General features: G+C 47.6%; 8 protein-coding genes across 8 annotated transcripts; 1 reads left to right on the top strand and 7 right to left on the bottom strand.

Annotated features, from left to right (window-relative positions):
- Positions 1-974: 974 nt before the first annotated feature.
- E1B28_010758 (uncharacterized protein) lies at positions 975-2627 on the bottom strand (the record flags this gene model as incomplete). The annotated part of the gene is made up of 1 exon (XM_043155736.1): positions 975-2627. The coding sequence occupies one exon, from the start codon at positions 2625-2627 to the stop codon at positions 975-977; it is 1653 nt and encodes a 550-aa protein (XP_043005518.1).
- A 1120-nt stretch (positions 2628-3747) lies between these two features.
- Positions 3748-4394, bottom strand: E1B28_010759 (uncharacterized protein; the record flags this gene model as incomplete). The annotated part of the gene is made up of 2 exons (XM_043155737.1): positions 3748-4193; positions 4253-4394. 2 exons carry the CDS (start codon positions 4392-4394, stop codon positions 3748-3750), a joined length of 588 nt encoding a protein of 195 aa, XP_043005519.1.
- A 1941-nt stretch (positions 4395-6335) lies between these two features.
- On the bottom strand, positions 6336-8423 carry E1B28_010760 (uncharacterized protein). The gene is made up of 2 exons (XM_043155738.1): positions 8125-8423; positions 6336-8076 (listed from the first exon to the last, which is right to left on the bottom strand). Exon 2 carries the CDS (start codon positions 7980-7982, stop codon positions 6447-6449), a length of 1536 nt encoding a protein of 511 aa, XP_043005520.1. The 5' UTR covers positions 7983-8076; positions 8125-8423; the 3' UTR covers positions 6336-6446.
- Positions 8424-8499: 76 nt separating this feature from the next.
- On the bottom strand, positions 8500-10246 carry E1B28_010761 (uncharacterized protein). The gene is made up of 4 exons (XM_043155739.1): positions 9921-10246; positions 9553-9869; positions 8793-9493; positions 8500-8737 (listed from the first exon to the last, which is right to left on the bottom strand). The coding sequence occupies exons 2-3, from the start codon at positions 9692-9694 to the stop codon at positions 8805-8807; spliced, it is 831 nt and encodes a 276-aa protein (XP_043005521.1). The 5' UTR covers positions 9695-9869; positions 9921-10246; the 3' UTR covers positions 8500-8737; positions 8793-8804.
- Positions 10247-12335: 2089 nt separating this feature from the next.
- On the bottom strand, positions 12336-12599 carry E1B28_010762 (uncharacterized protein; the record flags this gene model as incomplete). The annotated part of the gene is made up of 2 exons (XM_043155740.1): positions 12336-12409; positions 12470-12599. 2 exons carry the CDS (start codon positions 12597-12599, stop codon positions 12336-12338), a joined length of 204 nt encoding a protein of 67 aa, XP_043005522.1.
- Positions 12600-13227: 628 nt separating this feature from the next.
- Positions 13228-13617, bottom strand: E1B28_010763 (uncharacterized protein; the record flags this gene model as incomplete). The annotated part of the gene is made up of 2 exons (XM_043155741.1): positions 13228-13344; positions 13405-13617. The coding sequence occupies 2 exons, from the start codon at positions 13615-13617 to the stop codon at positions 13228-13230; spliced, it is 330 nt and encodes a 109-aa protein (XP_043005523.1).
- Positions 13618-14165: 548 nt separating this feature from the next.
- E1B28_010764 (uncharacterized protein) lies at positions 14166-15152 on the top strand (the record flags this gene model as incomplete). The annotated part of the gene is made up of 1 exon (XM_043155742.1): positions 14166-15152. One exon carries the CDS (start codon positions 14166-14168, stop codon positions 15150-15152), a length of 987 nt encoding a protein of 328 aa, XP_043005524.1.
- Positions 15153-15234: 82 nt separating this feature from the next.
- Positions 15235-18034, bottom strand: E1B28_010765 (uncharacterized protein). Its single transcript, XM_043155743.1, has 7 exons — positions 17603-18034; positions 17193-17550; positions 16394-17140; positions 16273-16326; positions 15708-16210; positions 15428-15657; positions 15235-15374 (listed from the first exon to the last, which is right to left on the bottom strand). The coding sequence occupies exons 2-5, from the start codon at positions 17332-17334 to the stop codon at positions 16122-16124; spliced, it is 1032 nt and encodes a 343-aa protein (XP_043005525.1). The 5' UTR covers positions 17335-17550; positions 17603-18034; the 3' UTR covers positions 15235-15374; positions 15428-15657; positions 15708-16121.
- Positions 18035-18064: the final 30 nt, after the last annotated feature.

Here is an 18064-nt window from a genome sequence, read left to right on the forward strand (position 1 = left end):
GATTCATCTACGAAGACCCGAAAAAAGCGATCGCCCTCATACGCAAAATAATACTAGCTCACCGCCGCCTCTAATTGCTCATAAACTTCTTGAGAGGGGGGTTTTACTATATCAAACTTTACGTGGGCGTTGATCGCCTAGATTTTGTGGACTCTATCTTGTACCAGCCCTCTGTAACCCTCTTTCTAAACCCTCTGTACGTTATCCGTTGATATCAGTCCTTACATCCGGAAAAGCGGACAACCAGCCGCAAGTTGATCTATAGCGTAGCATATTTTCTTGTATTCCCGGAGACTTTTCTATCATATACTGTGTCTGCGGGATCTGCAAGTACCAGTTCTCAGCGTCCCTCTTTTCCTCATCTTTTTCCTGAATCTTCTCGTCCGACACTGCCCCGAAACTCTCACGCACCTCGCCCTTTTGTCGGGTATTGCGAAAGGACACCCAAATATGGCAGGTATTTGGCCACAAACATGAAGGTGATCTGGGCCCAGATTCATTCCATGTATGTGCTCGGATTACCAAGAAACTTGGCCCAAAATTGCGTCACTGTCTTGATCCAATCATTGGTGGTTTTTGGCCTCGAAAAGGAAAGAGATTAGGCGAGAAACAGGGCGGATTTCTCCTTCCATATAAGGATTATGTCTGGGGCTAAATAGGTACTATATTTGGACCAGTATTCCCATAATATTTGATAAACTTTCTGGTAAAATATCCTGTTTAATGTTTGGCATGCGATATCCTTGCCTGCCCGTGGTGAAAATAGGTCAGAGTAGGTCACGTTATAAGCGGGCTCGCTGATAATCAACTGTACTATATCGGGAAGGTTGTTCCCATCAACTTTAATACAATCCCCGCCGTGCCAATCTCAGAATACTAGTTATACACTAGTGTTTGAACCATCTATCGATAGAATCCACAAGAAGAGGAAACTGAAATGCGGGGAAGAGAGGAGCCGCAAGAATGACCTGATGTCAAGAAGGTAGTCCGGTTCGAGGGGGATCTAGATTGAGTTTTAACGCATGCCAATACCAACCAACCTTCATACCCTTCGATCTTAGTGCATCAAGAGTCTCGGTGACATGACTGGAGTTCAGGAGGACGTCTACCCACTCTGGCTGGTCACCAAAATCGACCGTAAACGTTTTCAAATTCCGGGCATTCGGGATGTTGAGAAGAGCATCAACGTGAATTGGAGAACAATTCAGCAGCTCGAGCTCTTCTAGGCGAGGGCAAATGGCAATGGAAGTCAATGCCTGGATGAGATGTTTATTGACGGGTGAAAACGTTGAAGGAACAGGACCTGCACGGCGATCGAGCTTTCCTATCCGTAGGAACTTCAGAGAGGGTAGTACCGCTAGAGTTTGTACTAGCACCCCCGGCTGTATAGGCAAATCCACCGTTAGATGGGTAAGGGTTTCCTCGCATTGGCTCTCGAGGAGAAATTCGTGGATTGGGCTCTCAGTTACCTGGACTGGTGCACCCACATCGCATGTTATGCAAAATTCTGCGAGAAGAGGAGTGCTGATGACATTGAGAATGTCAGAAATGAGAGACATTTTTGCCCACCGGACAAAGGCGATGTCTAGCTTACGGAGATGTTCCCACTTGCACGGTGAATCAGAAAGAAGAACAGCGTCAGCCTGAAAAAATCCGGAAACCTGTACAGCACAGGCTGTCAATGAGGGGCATAGCTCTGCAAGTAATAAGAGGTGATCAGCGGACATTGGGGTATAAGCGGTAAGCTCGAGTTGAGTCAAACGAGTCCAGAAGGATGCGAGGAGGTGCCTCAAACGGAGGATGTAACCGTCAATGCAAAGGATAGTACGGCTACGTGCCTTCCGGAGAAGTCGTAGCGCGCTTTCGTCCGACAATGGTGATTCTTGGAAGGAAATTTTTTGTAGTACCGATAAGTCCACACCATCTCCTAGTAGTATCTTGAGAACGGAAGGGGGAATATGATTGAGTGAAAGTGTCTGCCACCGTGAGGAGTACAGCAAAAGGAGTGCTGCAAGGTCTGCTGCAAGTTCTTCTGTAGTCGTATTAGGATGATGCGGCCTTTCTACAATGTGCCTCCCCTCCCCCTCCCACAACTCCTCGGCCACCTCAGAGTCGATCTGAGGACTAAGACTAACAGACAAGGAAATTCTGAGCGGCAGTGACCCAGAGTTTTCCAACCATCTCTTTACACCACCGATTCTCGCTCGCATCCTCGTATACCACTCATCGTAAAATACTGGACTTTTATCGGCGACATTTATGTGAATTGCGTTCCAGAGACCCGGCGTCGTCAAAGCTATTTTCCGCCACGAGCGACAGATCCTCATGAGTAACAGTGGTGCCTCCGTTATCGCACGCACTGGGAACTCTGAATGTGGCAAACAGCGAGCAAATACCAGGCTCCAAATTTCCGGAGGAACCCTTCGAGAAGGAGAGAGAATGGCACGATGATTGTTGATAAAAGTGTACAGTACTTCACGTTGAGCCTGCAATTGAGCGATTTCTTCATCGAGCTTTCGCAAATTTTCGAGTGGGTCAAGAAGGATGTCTTTTATGTGATGGATATCTTGGATAGAGGGTGCATCATTCGTGTCAAAATGTCGAGAAAAAGGCGAGTGTGGTAGCATTGCGAGCAAGATTTCTGTAATGAAGCTGATGTTAGCTGCGAGAAAGTGACAAGAAACAGTAACATACCTCGATTCTATTTCCCAGACGAAGGGGTATTCTAGCGGGGCTCTGTAGTAATTGAACGTTGAAGTGGGGATATGAGAGTTGTGGATCAACTAATAAGCTGTTCTACTGCGGCATCTCGGTAAGCCCATCACGTGATGAAACTGGAAGTAGAAGTACAGTAACATTGTGTATCTAGGCGTGATAATTACTATAGTACGGTTAGTACACATTGTGGATTCCTCTTAAAAAAGGAAACAGTCACGATCGAATGTATAAGCTACACGGGATTATGACGGGATTATGAAAAGAGAGGTAGATTACTGCCGGTAAGGAGGAGGAGAACCTTTCGGAGTATTCCTCACCTCTCGTGTAGGTAGCTGATCGAACGCTTCAACGAGAGACTCAGCTCTCCGACATTTAGATTCAAGGTAATCAGACAACTTACGAGTGACAGCTCCTAGGGCAACTTCATCTGCACATATTCGTCGTTTTCGTCTCAGGCACTGCCAGATCAAAAGCGATGCACCGGAAAGCACCACCACCGTGATGGCAATGGAGATGCCAGCAACAGCGCCAGGTGAGAGATGTGGTGAAGCTGAACTTGTTGATGACGGGAAGGGTGTGGACACTGTTGTGGTTAGTGATGTGCGGGCTCGGGCTTGGCCTGAAGCCCGGGCTTGGGCTCGGCTTGAGAGGGCTTGGGCCTGTAAATTCTCAAGCCCGAGCCCTGAGCCCAAGCTCCGGGCACCAAGCCCACGGCTTGGGCCTGAGCCCAGGCTTACTGTACAAAATTTTAAAAGAAGTATGGCTGTAAAAATATCAAATTTTTAGTACATTCTATGAACCCAGAGCCACGTTCCTTTGTGTCTGTTGAACTTAGTGCCAGAATTTGGCAAAGAAAGCCGTTTGGAAGTAATCGGCAGCAGTGGGGGCCAGCAGCCGACATATATTTACGGCAAATTTACAGTCATGTGAATTATTTATATTAAATTCATAGCCGGCCATTAATACTTCGGTTTAATGGACCATTTTGGTAACCTGCCAGTCCCGAAAAAGAAATACATTGATTACATATTAGAAGCCCGGGCTCAGGCCCAAGGCTTGGGCTTTCCAAACTGCAAGCCCGAGCCTTGAGCCCTTCAAAGCCTTATCCCGGGCTCGGCTCGGCTTGCAAAGCCCAGGGCTCGGCTCGGGCCGGCCTAGGGCCTGAGCCCGAGCCCGCACAACACTAGTTGTGGTCGTTCCAAGCGGTAATTGTGACGACGAGAACTCGCTGGGAGATGGCATGAACTCCAAATAATCAATCCAAGTGCCACTCTTGTCAACGAGGAGCTCCAAGGTGAGTACGTGTGGACCATCTTGCAAGATCGGAGAACTGAACATCTTCTGGTGGTAGACAGGTGCTGTCTGGGGAGAAACAGACCACTGTACGGGATCTTGATCATCGAGTGTAAAGAGATCAAAGTTCTGCACGGTTGCAACATTTGAACTTATCGTGCCGTAGACGTCTACTTTTGTCCCTGAAGAGTAATACGGGTTAGCTGGCTGCGGAGAGAAAGCCAGTCTAGTCGACATGCACCTGTGAAGTGAAACACCATCTGAGCTCCTGCAGTTTTCGACCCATGAGTCGTGGAATTGTACTCAGCTGCATTTCCACCCGTGAACCATGATTTCGGTGGGGTATATCTTATACGAGGGTCGGTGTCGTCTATTCGCTGCATCAACTTGCAGAAGGGATGAAAGTGACATTGTATACCGGCTGGCTCATATATAGGTCTCTATAACAACAACAAACCCGTGCGATAGTCGAATGCCACATACAAGTTTTCAGTCAAGTTTGATGAATACTATTCCTGAGGGGGTGTTTCAAATTTTCAAAAGATCCACTTCCGAGTCGGACAATAGCTTCCACATTTTGTCCCCAGCTTCGATTCTCTATTAGAATGATATCATTGTATCCGGCGTATCGAAGTAAAATACTTACATGTGAGTGCGGGAGGGGTGTATCGTTGATGGGCACAGCAAAAGTGGGTGTTTCAAAAAAAAATTCTCACAGCGGCTAAGCAAGCCGCCATCAGGTAGAATTCGAAGTCTGACTGCAAGCGTCATGTTGCGCAGCCCTCGACATCGTCTGAGCACTCCATGGTTCCGGACCCAAATCAAGTTCAAGTAGGTAAGATGATTGAAGAATAAGGTGGCAAATGTGTAATATATCCAGTTGGAATGTAAATGTCCTCGTTCCCGTTGGCGGGTTCCCGGCTCAAAATGCCGGGAACCACAGAACTCCGGAAGAATATTACTTCACGTTGTACTTATCAAAAGTTTCTTTGTAGCTGTGGAGGAGATTGGAAAACTCGAAAGTTTAGTACGCGTAACTCCATGAATTTGAGAGCTAGACGGCTGGAACAAGAATGACAATACCTCCATCCACCCAACAGTTATCCATCCCGTTCAAAAAATTCCATATAGGAATTGACGATATTGAGGTCCTATATAACCCAGAACACATCGCCTCTAAAGCCACTTGAGGCATGGCCTTGACAATTTGACTTGCGAAGACCTGTTCCTCCAATGAAGCTATGCAGATGTATACGGTGGAATGAAAAAAATCCCCAAGTGGGGAGGAATCGTCCGGGATTGTGAGAAAATCTGAATTTAACCGAGTCCTCTTCTTTCCGCTCGCCCAGAATCCGGGACCACGCCGTGTAATCTATCTATCTATCCATCCATCCATCTATCTCATTCATGTTGGCAATTCTCGTATCTGACAATTCCCCACCATGTACTCACAATTACTGACAATGCACATGTTGTCCAAACTCATCATATCACATGATTTTATTTGAACTTGGAGGAATTTTGAATACACTCTCGACGTACCTCACCGACGTGCGGCCAAACTGTCCCCACTTTTACAAAAACAGCGCAGGTCTACCGTCCGAAAACATATACAACAATATGGCCGAGCGCTGCTGAAACAACCAGTAGTAGCAAGACCAGAGGCTTCGCAGAGGGTCGAAGAGGGTCTGATAGACGAGCGACAAGTAAATGTAGGAGTTATGGGACAGGTTTTGAGGCGAGACACGGCATGAGGACGGTCAAGAGCTGAACGATGGATTGAATCCTGATGAAGAGCAGAATTTTACACCAGAACCTCAGGCTGGTTCAACGGCAGGAAGAAGGACGAAGCCCACCACCGCTGCGAAAACCAACCTGTCAATAGCGAATACTTGTCGCTTTCAATCCCAGGCAACATCATCTATCCCGCTGTCAAATCAGAATCGGACGCTGTGATTGCTCCATGCTTCGCTGACCTGCGATTGGCATATCTTCAAGCAGTTATTCACAATATTAGGTCCAAGATGTCGGTACAAAGGTCCGGTGAAAGCCTTGAAATGACTCTCGATGTCCTCGAGATTGCTGACTCCTCGACGGAGAGCGAAAGCCCATGAAGACTCTTCAAAGCACAAAACGACAGCTTGCGCTGGATCCCGATATTCACATTGTTCTAGCGACGACTGTGACGAGATCGTATACAGGGAGAAACGGACAGTTAACTCACGGAGATATGAAACGATATGCGGACGTTACCTCAAGTTTCACTCATTCAAACCCTTCGTCGCAATAGTAAGGCGAAAGGGATTCAGGAAACTAATACGTGACAGCAGGGAAGTGATACAATCCCAATCTCAGAATACTATACGCTAGTGTTTGAACCATCTACCGATAGAATCCCACCAGAAGAGGAAACTAAAATTCGGGGAAGAGAGCCTCTAGTCCCCATCGAGGGGTATCGTGATTGAACAGTTTAATTGCTTGCCAATGCCAACCAACCCTCGTACATTACTGGATTTCAGGAGTACGTCTACCCATTCTGGCTGTATACCAAAATTGACCGTAAATGTTTTCAAATTCCGGGTTTTGGCGACGTTGAGAAGAGCGTCAACGTGATTTGGAGAACAATTCAGCAGCTCAAGCTCTTCTAGGCGAGGGCAGATGGAGATTGAACTCAATGCCTGGATGAGATGTTCATTGACGGAAGGAACAGGAACGGCAGAGTGATCAAGCTCAGTTCCTGTTCTTAGGAACTTCAGAGACGGTAGTACCGCTAGAGTTTGTACTAGCACCTCCAGCTGTTGTCTAGACAAACCCACTGTCAGATGGGTAAGGGTTTCCCCGCACCCACTCCTGAGGAGAAATTCGTGGATTGGGCTCATCGGTGGACTATCGGGTGCAAGTGGGTTATCGGGTGCGAGTGTGTCAGGGAGATCGTAGTATATGTAAAGTTCCTTGAGAAAAGGAGTGTTGAAGATTTTGAGAATTTTAGGGAGGAGAGACACATCTCCCCAATGGTGAATGGACATGTCTAGTTTACGGAGATGTTTCCACTCGCAGGCTTTTGTCAGTGGATGAATGTCTGCCAAAGGGGCAAACCGTAAAGTACAGGCTGCCAATAGGGGGCATAGCTCTGCAAGTGTTGAGAGGAAATGCTCAGCGGGCATTGAGATGTAACTGGTCTCGAGTTGAGTCAAATGAGCCCAGAAGGATGCGGGGTGCATCAAACCATGGAGGGTGCGACTGTCAGTGCGAAGGATGGAACAGTTAGGTGCCTTCTGGAGAAGTCGTGAAACTAGCGCGCTGTCATCCGACAATAGTGATAAGGACAATATTTTTAGTACCGACATGTCCAGATTATCTCCTAGTAGCATCTCGAGAACGGAAGGGGGAATACAATTGAGTGACAGTGTCTGCCACCGTGAGGAATACGGCAGGAGGTCTGCTGCAAGGTCTGCTGCAAGGTCTTCTGTGGTAATGTTAGGATGGCGCACTGCGGGCGGCAGCCCCACAATGTCCCTCCCCAACTCGAGTCCGATATCAGGACCAACAGGACCAACAGACAAGGAAATTCTGAGCGGCAGTGACCCAGAGTTTTCCAACCATCTCTTTACACCACAGATTCTCGCTCGCATGTTCGTATACCATACATCTGAGTCAAATCTTGGAGGTTTCTTGGCGATGTTTATGTGGATTGCATTCCAGAGACCCGGCGTCGTCAAAGCTATTTCCCGCCATGAGCGACAAATCCTCGTGAGTAACAGCGGTGCCTCCGTTAGCGCACGCACTGGGAGCTCTGAATGTGGCAAGCAGTGAGCAAATACCAAGCGCCAAATGTCTGGAGGAATCCTTCGAGAGGGAGAGAGAATGGCACGATGATTGTTGATAAAAGTGTACAGCACTTCACGTTGAGCCTGCAATTGAGCGATTTCTTCATCGAGCTTTCGCAAATTTTCGAGTGGATCAAGAAGCATGTTTTTATGTGATGGATTTCTTGGATAGAGGGTGGATGATTCGTGCCAAAATATTGGGAAAATGGCGAGTGTGGTAGCATTGCGAGCAAGATTTCTGTATTGACGTTAGCAGGCGAGAAAGTGAAAAGAAACGGCAACGTACCTCGATGCTACTTCCCAGACAGAGGGGTATTCTAGCGGGACTCTGCAGCAATTGAACGTTGGAGTGGGATTCCGATATGGGAGTTGTGGATCAAGTAAGCTGTTTCTCAACGGTACCTAAGCCCGTGACGTGATGAAGCATGTATTATTTTGAGCAGAGATGAAACTATGAGTGGGAGTTCGGATCTTGTGGTAGAGATGAGAATATGAGAATTGGTTGAGACATCGAGACCGAGACAAAGTTGAGACCAACATCGTCGTTACTCGTAAGTACCTCCGAGTCGAGACGAGATGTTGAGAACACCAAACAAACTCCGACGAAGACTGACACAGCTCTCCTCTCTAATCCTCTCTAGTATACCGGCCCACTTACGGTCCAAATTGCACCGTCACTCCAAATCTGCATTCGGATGTAAAACTACATAATTAAATATACCGTACACATTATAGATTCCTCTTAAAAAAGAAAACAGTCATGATCGAACGTGTACGCTACAACGGATTATGACGAGATGATGAAAAGAGATACAGCCTTTACTGCTGGTAAGGAGGAGGAGAACCTTTCGGAGTATCCTCAGGCCTCCTCACCTCCAGCGTAGGTGGCTGATTGAACGCTTCAACGAAACTCAGCTCTCCCACATTTAAATTCAAGGTAATCGGACAACTTACGAGTGACAGCTCCTAGGGCAAGTTCATCTGCGGAGCTTGACGTCCATATTCGTCGCTTTCGTCGTAGGCACCGCCAGACCAAAACCGATGCGCCGGAAAGCACCACCACCGTAATGACAATGGAGATGCCAGCAACAGCGCCCGTTGAGAGATGTGATGATGGTGTACCTGATGATGAAGTTGATGGTGGGACTTTGAGAGCACTCGCCGGAATTCCTCCTGTTTCAGAAGATGTGGATGTGGTGGATGACGCACGGTTGAGACACCACTCGAAGTTTTCATCGTTACCGAAACAGAAGCGGTCGATGAAGGCATGGATGTTAATGAATCGCCGCTCGACCTCGACTCGGGGGTTGTGCTTGAACTTGTTGATGACAGGAAGGACACTGTTGTGGCCGCGTCTACCACTTCAGAAGTGGTCGATCCAAGCGGTAATTGTGACGACGGAAGCTCGCTGGGAGATGGCATGAACTCCAAATAATCAATCCAAGTTTCACTCTTGTCAACGAAGAGCTCCAAGGTGAGTACGTGTGGACCATCTTGCAAGATCGGAGAACTGAACATCCTCTGGTGGTAGACTGGTGGTTTCTGGGGGGAAACAGACCACTGTACGGGATCTTCATCGTCGAGTGTAAGGAGATCGAAGTTCTTCGCTGATGCAAGATTTGAACTTATCGTGCCGTAGACGTCTACTTTTGTCCCTGAAAAGTAATACGGGTTAGGTGGCTGCGGAGAGAAAGCCAGTCTAGTCGACACGCACCTGTGAAGTGAAACACCATCTGAGCTCCTGCGGTTTTCGACCCATGAGTCGTGGAATTGTACTCAGCTGCAACTCCACCCGTAGACCATAACCCCGTTGGGGTGTAGTGTATACGAGTGTCGGTGTCATCTAGTCGCTGCATCCTTTGGGAAGAGGATAACAGCGAATATTTTACCGGCTGGATCCTATATAGTTCTCTACAACAACAACGAATCCATGCGGTAGTCGAATGCTGTGAACTTTTTTAAAGCGTATACAAGTTTTCAGTCGAGTTGGATGAATATCGAGATGCTTGCATGTGCATCTGGCTATGAAGGCTGCAACCATCAGATGCAGGAGAATTAGCAAATTGAGTATAAAATACTTACTCTTCACGTTGTATCAAAAGTTTCTTTGTAGCCGTCCCGGAGGAGATTGGACAACTCGAAAGTTTAGGATGCGTAACTCGATGAGTTGGAGAGCTAGACGGCTGGAACAAGAATGACAACACCTCCTCCATCGACTCAACAGTTATCCATCCCGGTCAAAAGATTCCATTTCGTGACATCGGTATTGACGATATTGGGGTCCTATATATCCCAGAACACATCGTCGGCAAAGTCACTTGAGGCATGGCCTTGACAATTTGACTTGCGGAGACCTGTTCCTCCGGTGAAGTACAGCTCTGAGAAGTTATGCAGATGTAAGTGGTGGATGGTTGAGTGCTGACTCGGGCACAGTCGCTGTTCAATGCAATTCGAACTCCGCCGTATCGGGCACCCCGGAATCTGCACCTCAGGCAGGAGTTTGACAGCCACGTAAAGGCCTGTCAGGCCCCCAAAAAAGCCGTGAGAAACCGGGCCTAGAAGGCCTTCTACACCGTCGCACGTTTCCTCAGGAACGCCTCAGGAACAGCTCTACCCTCTCCTACCACCATCTATTCCTCCGCTGCCCCCTCATTCTCACTCCCCTCTGTCCTTCCTATCTGACAGCAACCTTACAAGCCAAATAACTCACCACGAGTCTCCCGTCGCGCGTCCATATATCACGGAAACCACTGGATCCCAGTGTTCGAGGCGGTACTACTTAGCAGGTGCGTTGCCGGTGCTCCTCATATTCCATTCGTTATTCAACCATTCCTCTGTCATCATCAGAATATTTTTCATCATCTTGAAGCTACAATTAGTGCAGATTCATGTGACATTCGTGCTAGTTGTTTTGAGTTGAAATGAAAGTATGGGTCGGGTTGCCGGTGTGTGCTAATTCTGTCTCTCCTTACCCATTTTTGTTCAATTCCTTTCCCTTGGCTTGATTTATCTACAGGGATATGTTAAGCATGGAACCACGGTTTACAGCGTCGAGAGCGAACCGTCTTATTTCTTCTACCATTGGTCACTGGTCTTTTCCTTGTCCTAATATGGTGCGTGCGCATCCCCTTATCCCCTTCGTTATTTGACATCTTCCTCCAGGATATTCAAAATATCAAAAACTCTGAAGCTACAACGAATCCAGCATGATACGGTGCGCCTGCCAAACCGTTAAAATACCCGTCATATCCACAACTGGATTTGAGGTGGTACAGTACTACGGTACGTGCGCGCACCTCTCTATCCGTTTGGTATTTAATCTTTTGCTCTGTAAAGTTCAATTTTTCCCTCGATCTCGAAACTACAACACTCGGTTCACTACGACACGGTGCTACGCTTGCCAAAGCGCTGCTTCCCATTTATACGGTGTACATCTCCGCCGCTACCTTGATTTCTACGTTCCACTATCCCTCAAACTTCCAGCAAGGTCACCTCCGCACCCTAGCCATCCCGGAATATTACACTCTAGGCCCTACATGGGATCTGGGAGTAACTTACGGTTGTGTGCAGTGTGCGCGATTTCCAATTTCCTCGTTTGTTGTCTTTCTCATCTCATTCCCTAGATTGTGACCATCTTGAATGACTACGTGTGTAGGGGAGGACGTAACGGGGACCAACATTCGTAGGTTGTGACCGTTTGTCGGTATTCTATGGGTGGTTTATTAGGCTGCGGGAAATTGTTAATGGCAACCTTATTTGCACCAGCGCCCAGTATTATGTAGACTACGGAATTTGTACAAGTGGTACCGGTTCATTGTAATCCTCTATCCCTTAATTACATATCATCTGTATCCAACTGAGTCGAATTAAAGAAACAATTGCTTGTACCACTGAATTCGCATTGGCACCGGGATGCCGGCTATTCAATAACCGGTATTTCCAAGAGACCTCCGAAACAAAACTTTTATTCCTGTAGGCTTATTACTCGTCCACTCACTTAGTCCCGCGGTAGAATTCATCTAGATTATGGTGAGATTGGTCAGCCAAATTTTGACAATGAGTGGACACTCACAATATAGTGCACGAAAAAGTCAGAAAAACAGGTTCACTCTTTAAGCCATATTTACTGTTAAGTATATTACTGGTGGTAAATCATGGATAGGTTCGTCCCGATGGTCGTATTTATTGTCCTTCCACAAACACTGACTATATTTTATAAAGCATTAATTGACGTTAGCTTCGCTTTGAAGGCCAATGGTTACGACTGGCATACAGTAGTCAACTGCGTATGTTTTCGAGCCACATCTTACGTTTTTCACAAATTTTCGCATGGGAACTCAGGCTCGCGCACCAACCGTTTAGAACGCCTTCTGCCCGTCCAACTAGAGTCTTATTGCTTTAAACATACTAGCTAACACTGAGGAATGTATACTAGACTACTAATAACTACTGATACTGACATAGCGAACATAGTCGAATCCTTACAGTAACGTTGAGTCAATCAGTCACTGTGGGACCATGCCTATGACGCTTGGGAATGGGAAAATGTTGGTAGAGTTCTGGACCAACAGCTATAAATGACAGTTAGCAATGGGGGTTGAACGAATACATAGGAGAGGGGGTATACATGCCATTAACGCAGCCGCAAGAATAGACCTCAAACATCACTTGCCGACGACGAGGAGTGGCAGTAGTCTCATTGTTGGAGCTAACGGTAGGGATGCAAATGAGAGAGGCTTCTGGAAGCTGTGAGACGGACATGAGAGAAAATATGAGGTGTACTAGTGGGAAACACTGTCGTGGTGGTGAGAGGAATGCAGGATGTCGATGTGTGTTTACAGGAGCGTCCGAAAAGCCTTCTTGTAATGTATATTATCGGAGAAGCGAATGTCGAGGCCTGAGGCCTTGAGGCACTGTGACGTGAGTGATGGTGGAAGGAATGGCGAAAGGGTGCCGGTATGATTCGCTTCAAGGGGAATTTGGTGCAACTGTACGGTGGTTGGAAGTTGAGAAATAGCCTACACATCACGGCAAGCCAACAAACTGGTGAGGGACAGGTAGAACAAGGGGAAGAATTGCGGCGTACGTACCTGGAATCCCCCCCCCATATTTCAATCCAAAAGACAAATCATCCAGCGTTCTCGAGACGACTCAGTCTCTGCAAAGCAAAAACACTTAAATATTCAAATATCCAGTCAGATAATGAGAAGGAACGAGATGTGTACCTGCTTACCTGCTGGCTGTAGTACCACGAGTAGGACCTCAAGCTCAAGGCCAAATTCCAGGAGCAGGCAGTTTCCACGGTGACAAGACACTGTGAGAGGCTTAACTTGTATCATCAGGCCCATGATAGTGCTGAAGAATGCACAGGATCGAGGGGAAGTAGGAATTATGGGAGTCGTGTGGTGGAAGAGATGCTAGTCGGAGCGGTAGAGCAGCGTGTTTGACAGATTATCAATGCCGGATCATTCTGCACATAATTTATGTCCAAGATGTCAAAAGGATCCTGAAAATTATAGAAGGAAAGGTCAAGCAACAAAAGTAATGAAAGGTGCGTAGCACGTACCAGCATGCAGTACCACCTCAAATTCCGGGATTGGTAGGTGATTTTACCATACCAAGACAAGGTTGGAGGTGGAAGTCCGAGTTGCACTTTCTGTTGTACGTCAATGGTAGAGGATACAAGGGAAGAGGGAACAAGAAATCTACGGAGCGGCGGAACAGGTGCGAGTAGTACGAGGAAGAGAGCTACTGTACACGGTGCCTGGAAATCGTCCATGGCGTAGAAGGCCTTTGAGGCCCGGTTTCTCACGGCTTTTTTGGGGGCCTATCAGGCCGTTACGTTAGCTGTCAAACTCCTGCCTGAGGTGGGAATCTGGAGATTTTTTTTTGACTCCTGTTGTGGAACAGACTACTACTTCCTCGAAATTTACACAAGTAACGACGGTTGAAGTCAACGCACCGACAAACCTGCTGCATTCAATCCAAGGTTATGAATCGACTTCCACCAGAAATCCTTGGTCAAATATTCTCAAGCCTTGGAGCGCCAATCGACTTGTTGAGGAGTTTCAAACAAAAATCCATATCTACACTCCCGATAGTTTGTTCTCAATGGAGAGACAGCACTTTCGTTGTCGATTCTCTGGACCTGGCTCGCGCTGGGATATCCACCGACGGATGGACGTCTCCTATGGGATGAAAAGGAGGGCGAAAGGATCTGTCAAATGACATTGACTCGTGCTCGTAGCGCCGATTTAAGGATCAATTTTTGGTGTTTGAGAGACGTCAACGATGAATATCCTCCTAATATAGGTCGCGTGTTGCCAAATGTTCTTTGTCGTCGCTCTGGTCAATGGGTCGAGCTCCACTTTTCAGGTTTCTCGCCCTCGTTTTTTGCGACACCCTGAATTTCGGGTTGTGAAAGGGAACCTTGGTAACCTTTCATATCTCGCTCTTAATGTCGACGAAGATGGTAGTCTCGACGTGTTCACAGATTGCCCTGCTCTTCGGACTATCGACCTTTGTTTGGAAATGAACATTCCCTGGCAGCAAATCCAAAAGATGTTCGTTGGCGTAGACCCAGGACTCCAGATGTCATTTCTGCGGCTCATATCTAGATGCTCAAGTCTTGATTCTCTCGATCTCCGGCTCATAGACGGCAAAGCTTCAGGAGCTGATGTCGTTGAGCGCCACATCTCGACAAACATCGAAACCCCAGTGGCAGTAAGCCTCCTTTTGCAGCACTCCTCCGTTGTTTGTCATAAATTCCTCTTCCAACAACTTGAATTTCCCAAATTATCCTCACTCCAGATATCTCCGCTTCTTTACTATCATTCTCATCAGCACCTAGATATAGCACCCCTCCTTGACCAACCGACCAGGTCCCCTTCTCGCATCACTTCCTTGTCCCTTAAACATGTTCGTCTCTCCTACGAGCAACGGCTGCGTCTGCTCGAACTCATGCCTGGGCTTGAGACTCTAGGCATTGCTGAAACATACGAATCGGGACCAATCGCACAGTATAAAGTTCAAACAAACTCGATCTGTACACCCCGATTCCTCGCGGGCCCGTCACCTTCCCCGGCTTTAATACCAAATTTGCGAAAGCTTATTCTCAGCGTTCACCGGCATAATCTCGATCTCGACAAGTTGTATGAGGTGGCACACCCGAGGTGCTCAGATGCAGCTGACTCGACTTCAGACAGGTGGAACCATCTTCGTTCCCTCGAGCTTATCTTCTATCCTGAAGGTAACCCTGGTACTGGCGTTTCGTGGGAGGAACAGATCTCTCAAGAACATGGAGGGCGCGACTGAAGTCCTTAGGACTTTACCTTTCTTTGACGGAGGCATTGCGTTCCTCAAATTAAGTCACACTACAGTACATTCCAATATTTATGCTCCATGTGTCCTACGGTTCATAGCTCTATCGAAAAAACATTCACGAGATGGCAATCTTCTTGTGCGCAGTTTCCTTGCCAACTTCGAGGAAACACGAAGTAAATACACATTCTCGAACGAAGCCTTGGTTTCTTCCTTCTGTCGAGATTGTTATCAACCACAACACACGAAGAAAATTCGTTGAAACTCACATTAACACCCCGAGGAAGCCTCAAAGTCCTCGAAACTTCCCGAACCGTCGTTCACGAACGGCATATCCTTCCTAGCTATCATGCTCTTCCGGGATCTTGGTCTGTCCAGAGACTATCAACCGTCCATGTATGTACGTCAATTCGGACATCCTCCTTTCTGAGACCGGGGAAGTACGGGAAATACAAAGTTGGCGGTGACTGTTTTCTTGGCGCCTTCGCGGAGATCAATTCTGAATATTGGAAGTCAACGTAAAGTCTGTAACGATAAGCGGAAACCTACCTGAGACCGAGAAACCAGTTCGGAGTTATGTCTAGGGCTGGGCAGGCTGACCGCCTTAGCCAGTGAGAAGGAGACCTCCGAGTCGAGGAAGCGGTCGGTTGTTGAAACTTGGTTCGTGGTAGAAGGCCATTTCTCGATTCAGAACATTCTGGAATAATCACTGGGGGGGCGACATATCTTGTAGCGTCCTGACTCCTGAAGGCAGGGGAGAAGGGGGGGGGGAGATTAGAATCACCGTCAAGTGGTCGCGCTACGTGGCAAGTCTTCAAATAATGAAACTTGAATCTCCATGATACCAAGCTCCGATGAACGATCGGATCATACACATACACTACGGAATTCCTCTTCAAATTAGCCAATGTCCACTGCTCGCATAACTGTAGAAGATTTACATGAGATTATAATAAAAACGGACTACCTGTTATCGACGTAAGGAGGAGGAGGATATTTTGGCATGTCCTCGTCATCCGTCTCCACTAGGCCCGTCCCTGCTATTATGGTTGCTTTTGTTATCGACATCAGATGATTGGTCCGGATTCGTTTGGTTAAAAAAAGTGATGCTCACCTGGTACGTCTGGAGTTGAGGATAAACTTGTGTGTGTGGATGTTCGATTAAACGCTGTATAATGTTCATCAGTTCATTCACAAGAAACCAGTCGCTATGACTTGTTATAAGGAAAACTCACAAGTAGTAATCGCTGCCCCAGATTCCCTCTTTACGGATCTTTGTTGCCTTCGTTTCCAGAGAAACCGCCAGACCAGAATTCCCAAGCCCGAAATCAGAACTATAGTGACGGCAATGGAGATACCAGCAACAGCACCAGATGAGAGATGTGATGATGATGGTGTGCCTGATGATGAAGTTGATGGTGGGACTTCGATAGCGCTCGCCGGAATTCCTCCTGTTTCAGAAGAAGATGTGGATGTGGTGGGTGCATGAAGCACGGTTGGGACGCCACTCGAAGTTTTCATTGTTACCCAACCAGAAGCGGTCGATGAAGGCACGGATGTCGATGAACCACCACTCGGCAGGCTCGACTTGGGGATTGTGCCCGGGGTCGTTCCCGTTTCCGGAGAAGACGTGGTCGAAGGAGGCTCGTGTGGGTCGCTACTCGATGTTGTTACCGTTTCCGATGTAGTTGAAGTGGTGGTCGGTGGTGAGGACGATGACTGACCGGGAACGGACGGCATGAATTCCAAATAATCAAACCACAACCCGACATCGTTCCCCATGTTGACCTTCATCGTAAGTAGGTGCATTCCATCTTGCAGTGTATCAGAACTGAACATATTCTGGTGAAACGCAAGGTCCCCCTGGGGAGAAGAAGGGGAAAATTCTACGGCGTTTCCATTGTCGATGCTGAATAGGTAGGTGGTCTTTCTGAAGCCAGGTTGCGTGCCACCGATCGTGCCATAGACAGCTACTTTTGTCCCTTGAAGTGATTGGATTAGGTTGGCCTACTGGAGACGCTAGTTATCATGCACCTTTGAACTCAAACGCCATCTGAGAGCCTGAAGTATCCGACACATGACTCGTCTGCCTGAACTCCCCTACCACCCCATCCTGGCGCCACGCTCCCTTCGGCGTGTACTGTATACGAGAGTCGGTGTCGTCTACTCGCTGCATCAAGCACCCAGGGTGTTTGGGAGGAGGAAGGGTACCGAGGCCAAATCGTAATACACCTGGCTGGAGTATATAAGGCTCATTACGAGTCCGGTCTGTGACGGTTGATACATCATCGCTCGAAACACAGCAGAATAAAACGAAAAAAGGACTGGCGGTGATTATCAGTTGCGTTCAATTTGCCAGAGAGTATTCATGCTCCCAATGTGTACATAGAACCTGGGTAATCATTTATTGAATGGATGGGTGTAGAAAGAATGCCTCCTCTCACCTGTGGCGACGGCGAAAGATATAGACTGGTGTCCTCGAAGTGTCTCTCACCGCCCCTCGTCCAGTATTTCCGTCCTCCCGCCATCTCGCGTGTATGCCGTTAGGTCAAATTTCATGCAACGATACTTGAACGATACAGGCTGGGGAGGCTGACCGCCTTCGCCAGTATGAAAAGGAAAGGTTCCGGTTCTGTAGAAGAACTCGAGGTTGTTGAAACTTGGTTTGTGGACCTCGGTTTATTCAGACCATTCTTGAATAGAAGGCAGATGAAAAGGGGGGAAGATTCTAGAATCACCGTCATGTGGTCGCGTTACGGCACGAGACGCGAAGGGACCTGCGGCGAGGAGACACAAGTCCCCCCGAATAATGAAAAGTAGATCTCCATGATACCAAGCTCCGACGAACGATCATACACATGCAGCACGGATTCCCCCTCAAAATAGCCAATGTCCACTGTTCGCAT

The sequence above is a fragment of the Marasmius oreades genome, chromosome 7 (genome assembly GCF_018924745.1).
Source record: "Marasmius oreades isolate 03SP1 chromosome 7, whole genome shotgun sequence".
Classification (NCBI taxonomy): Eukaryota; Fungi; Basidiomycota; class Agaricomycetes; order Agaricales; family Marasmiaceae; genus Marasmius; species Marasmius oreades.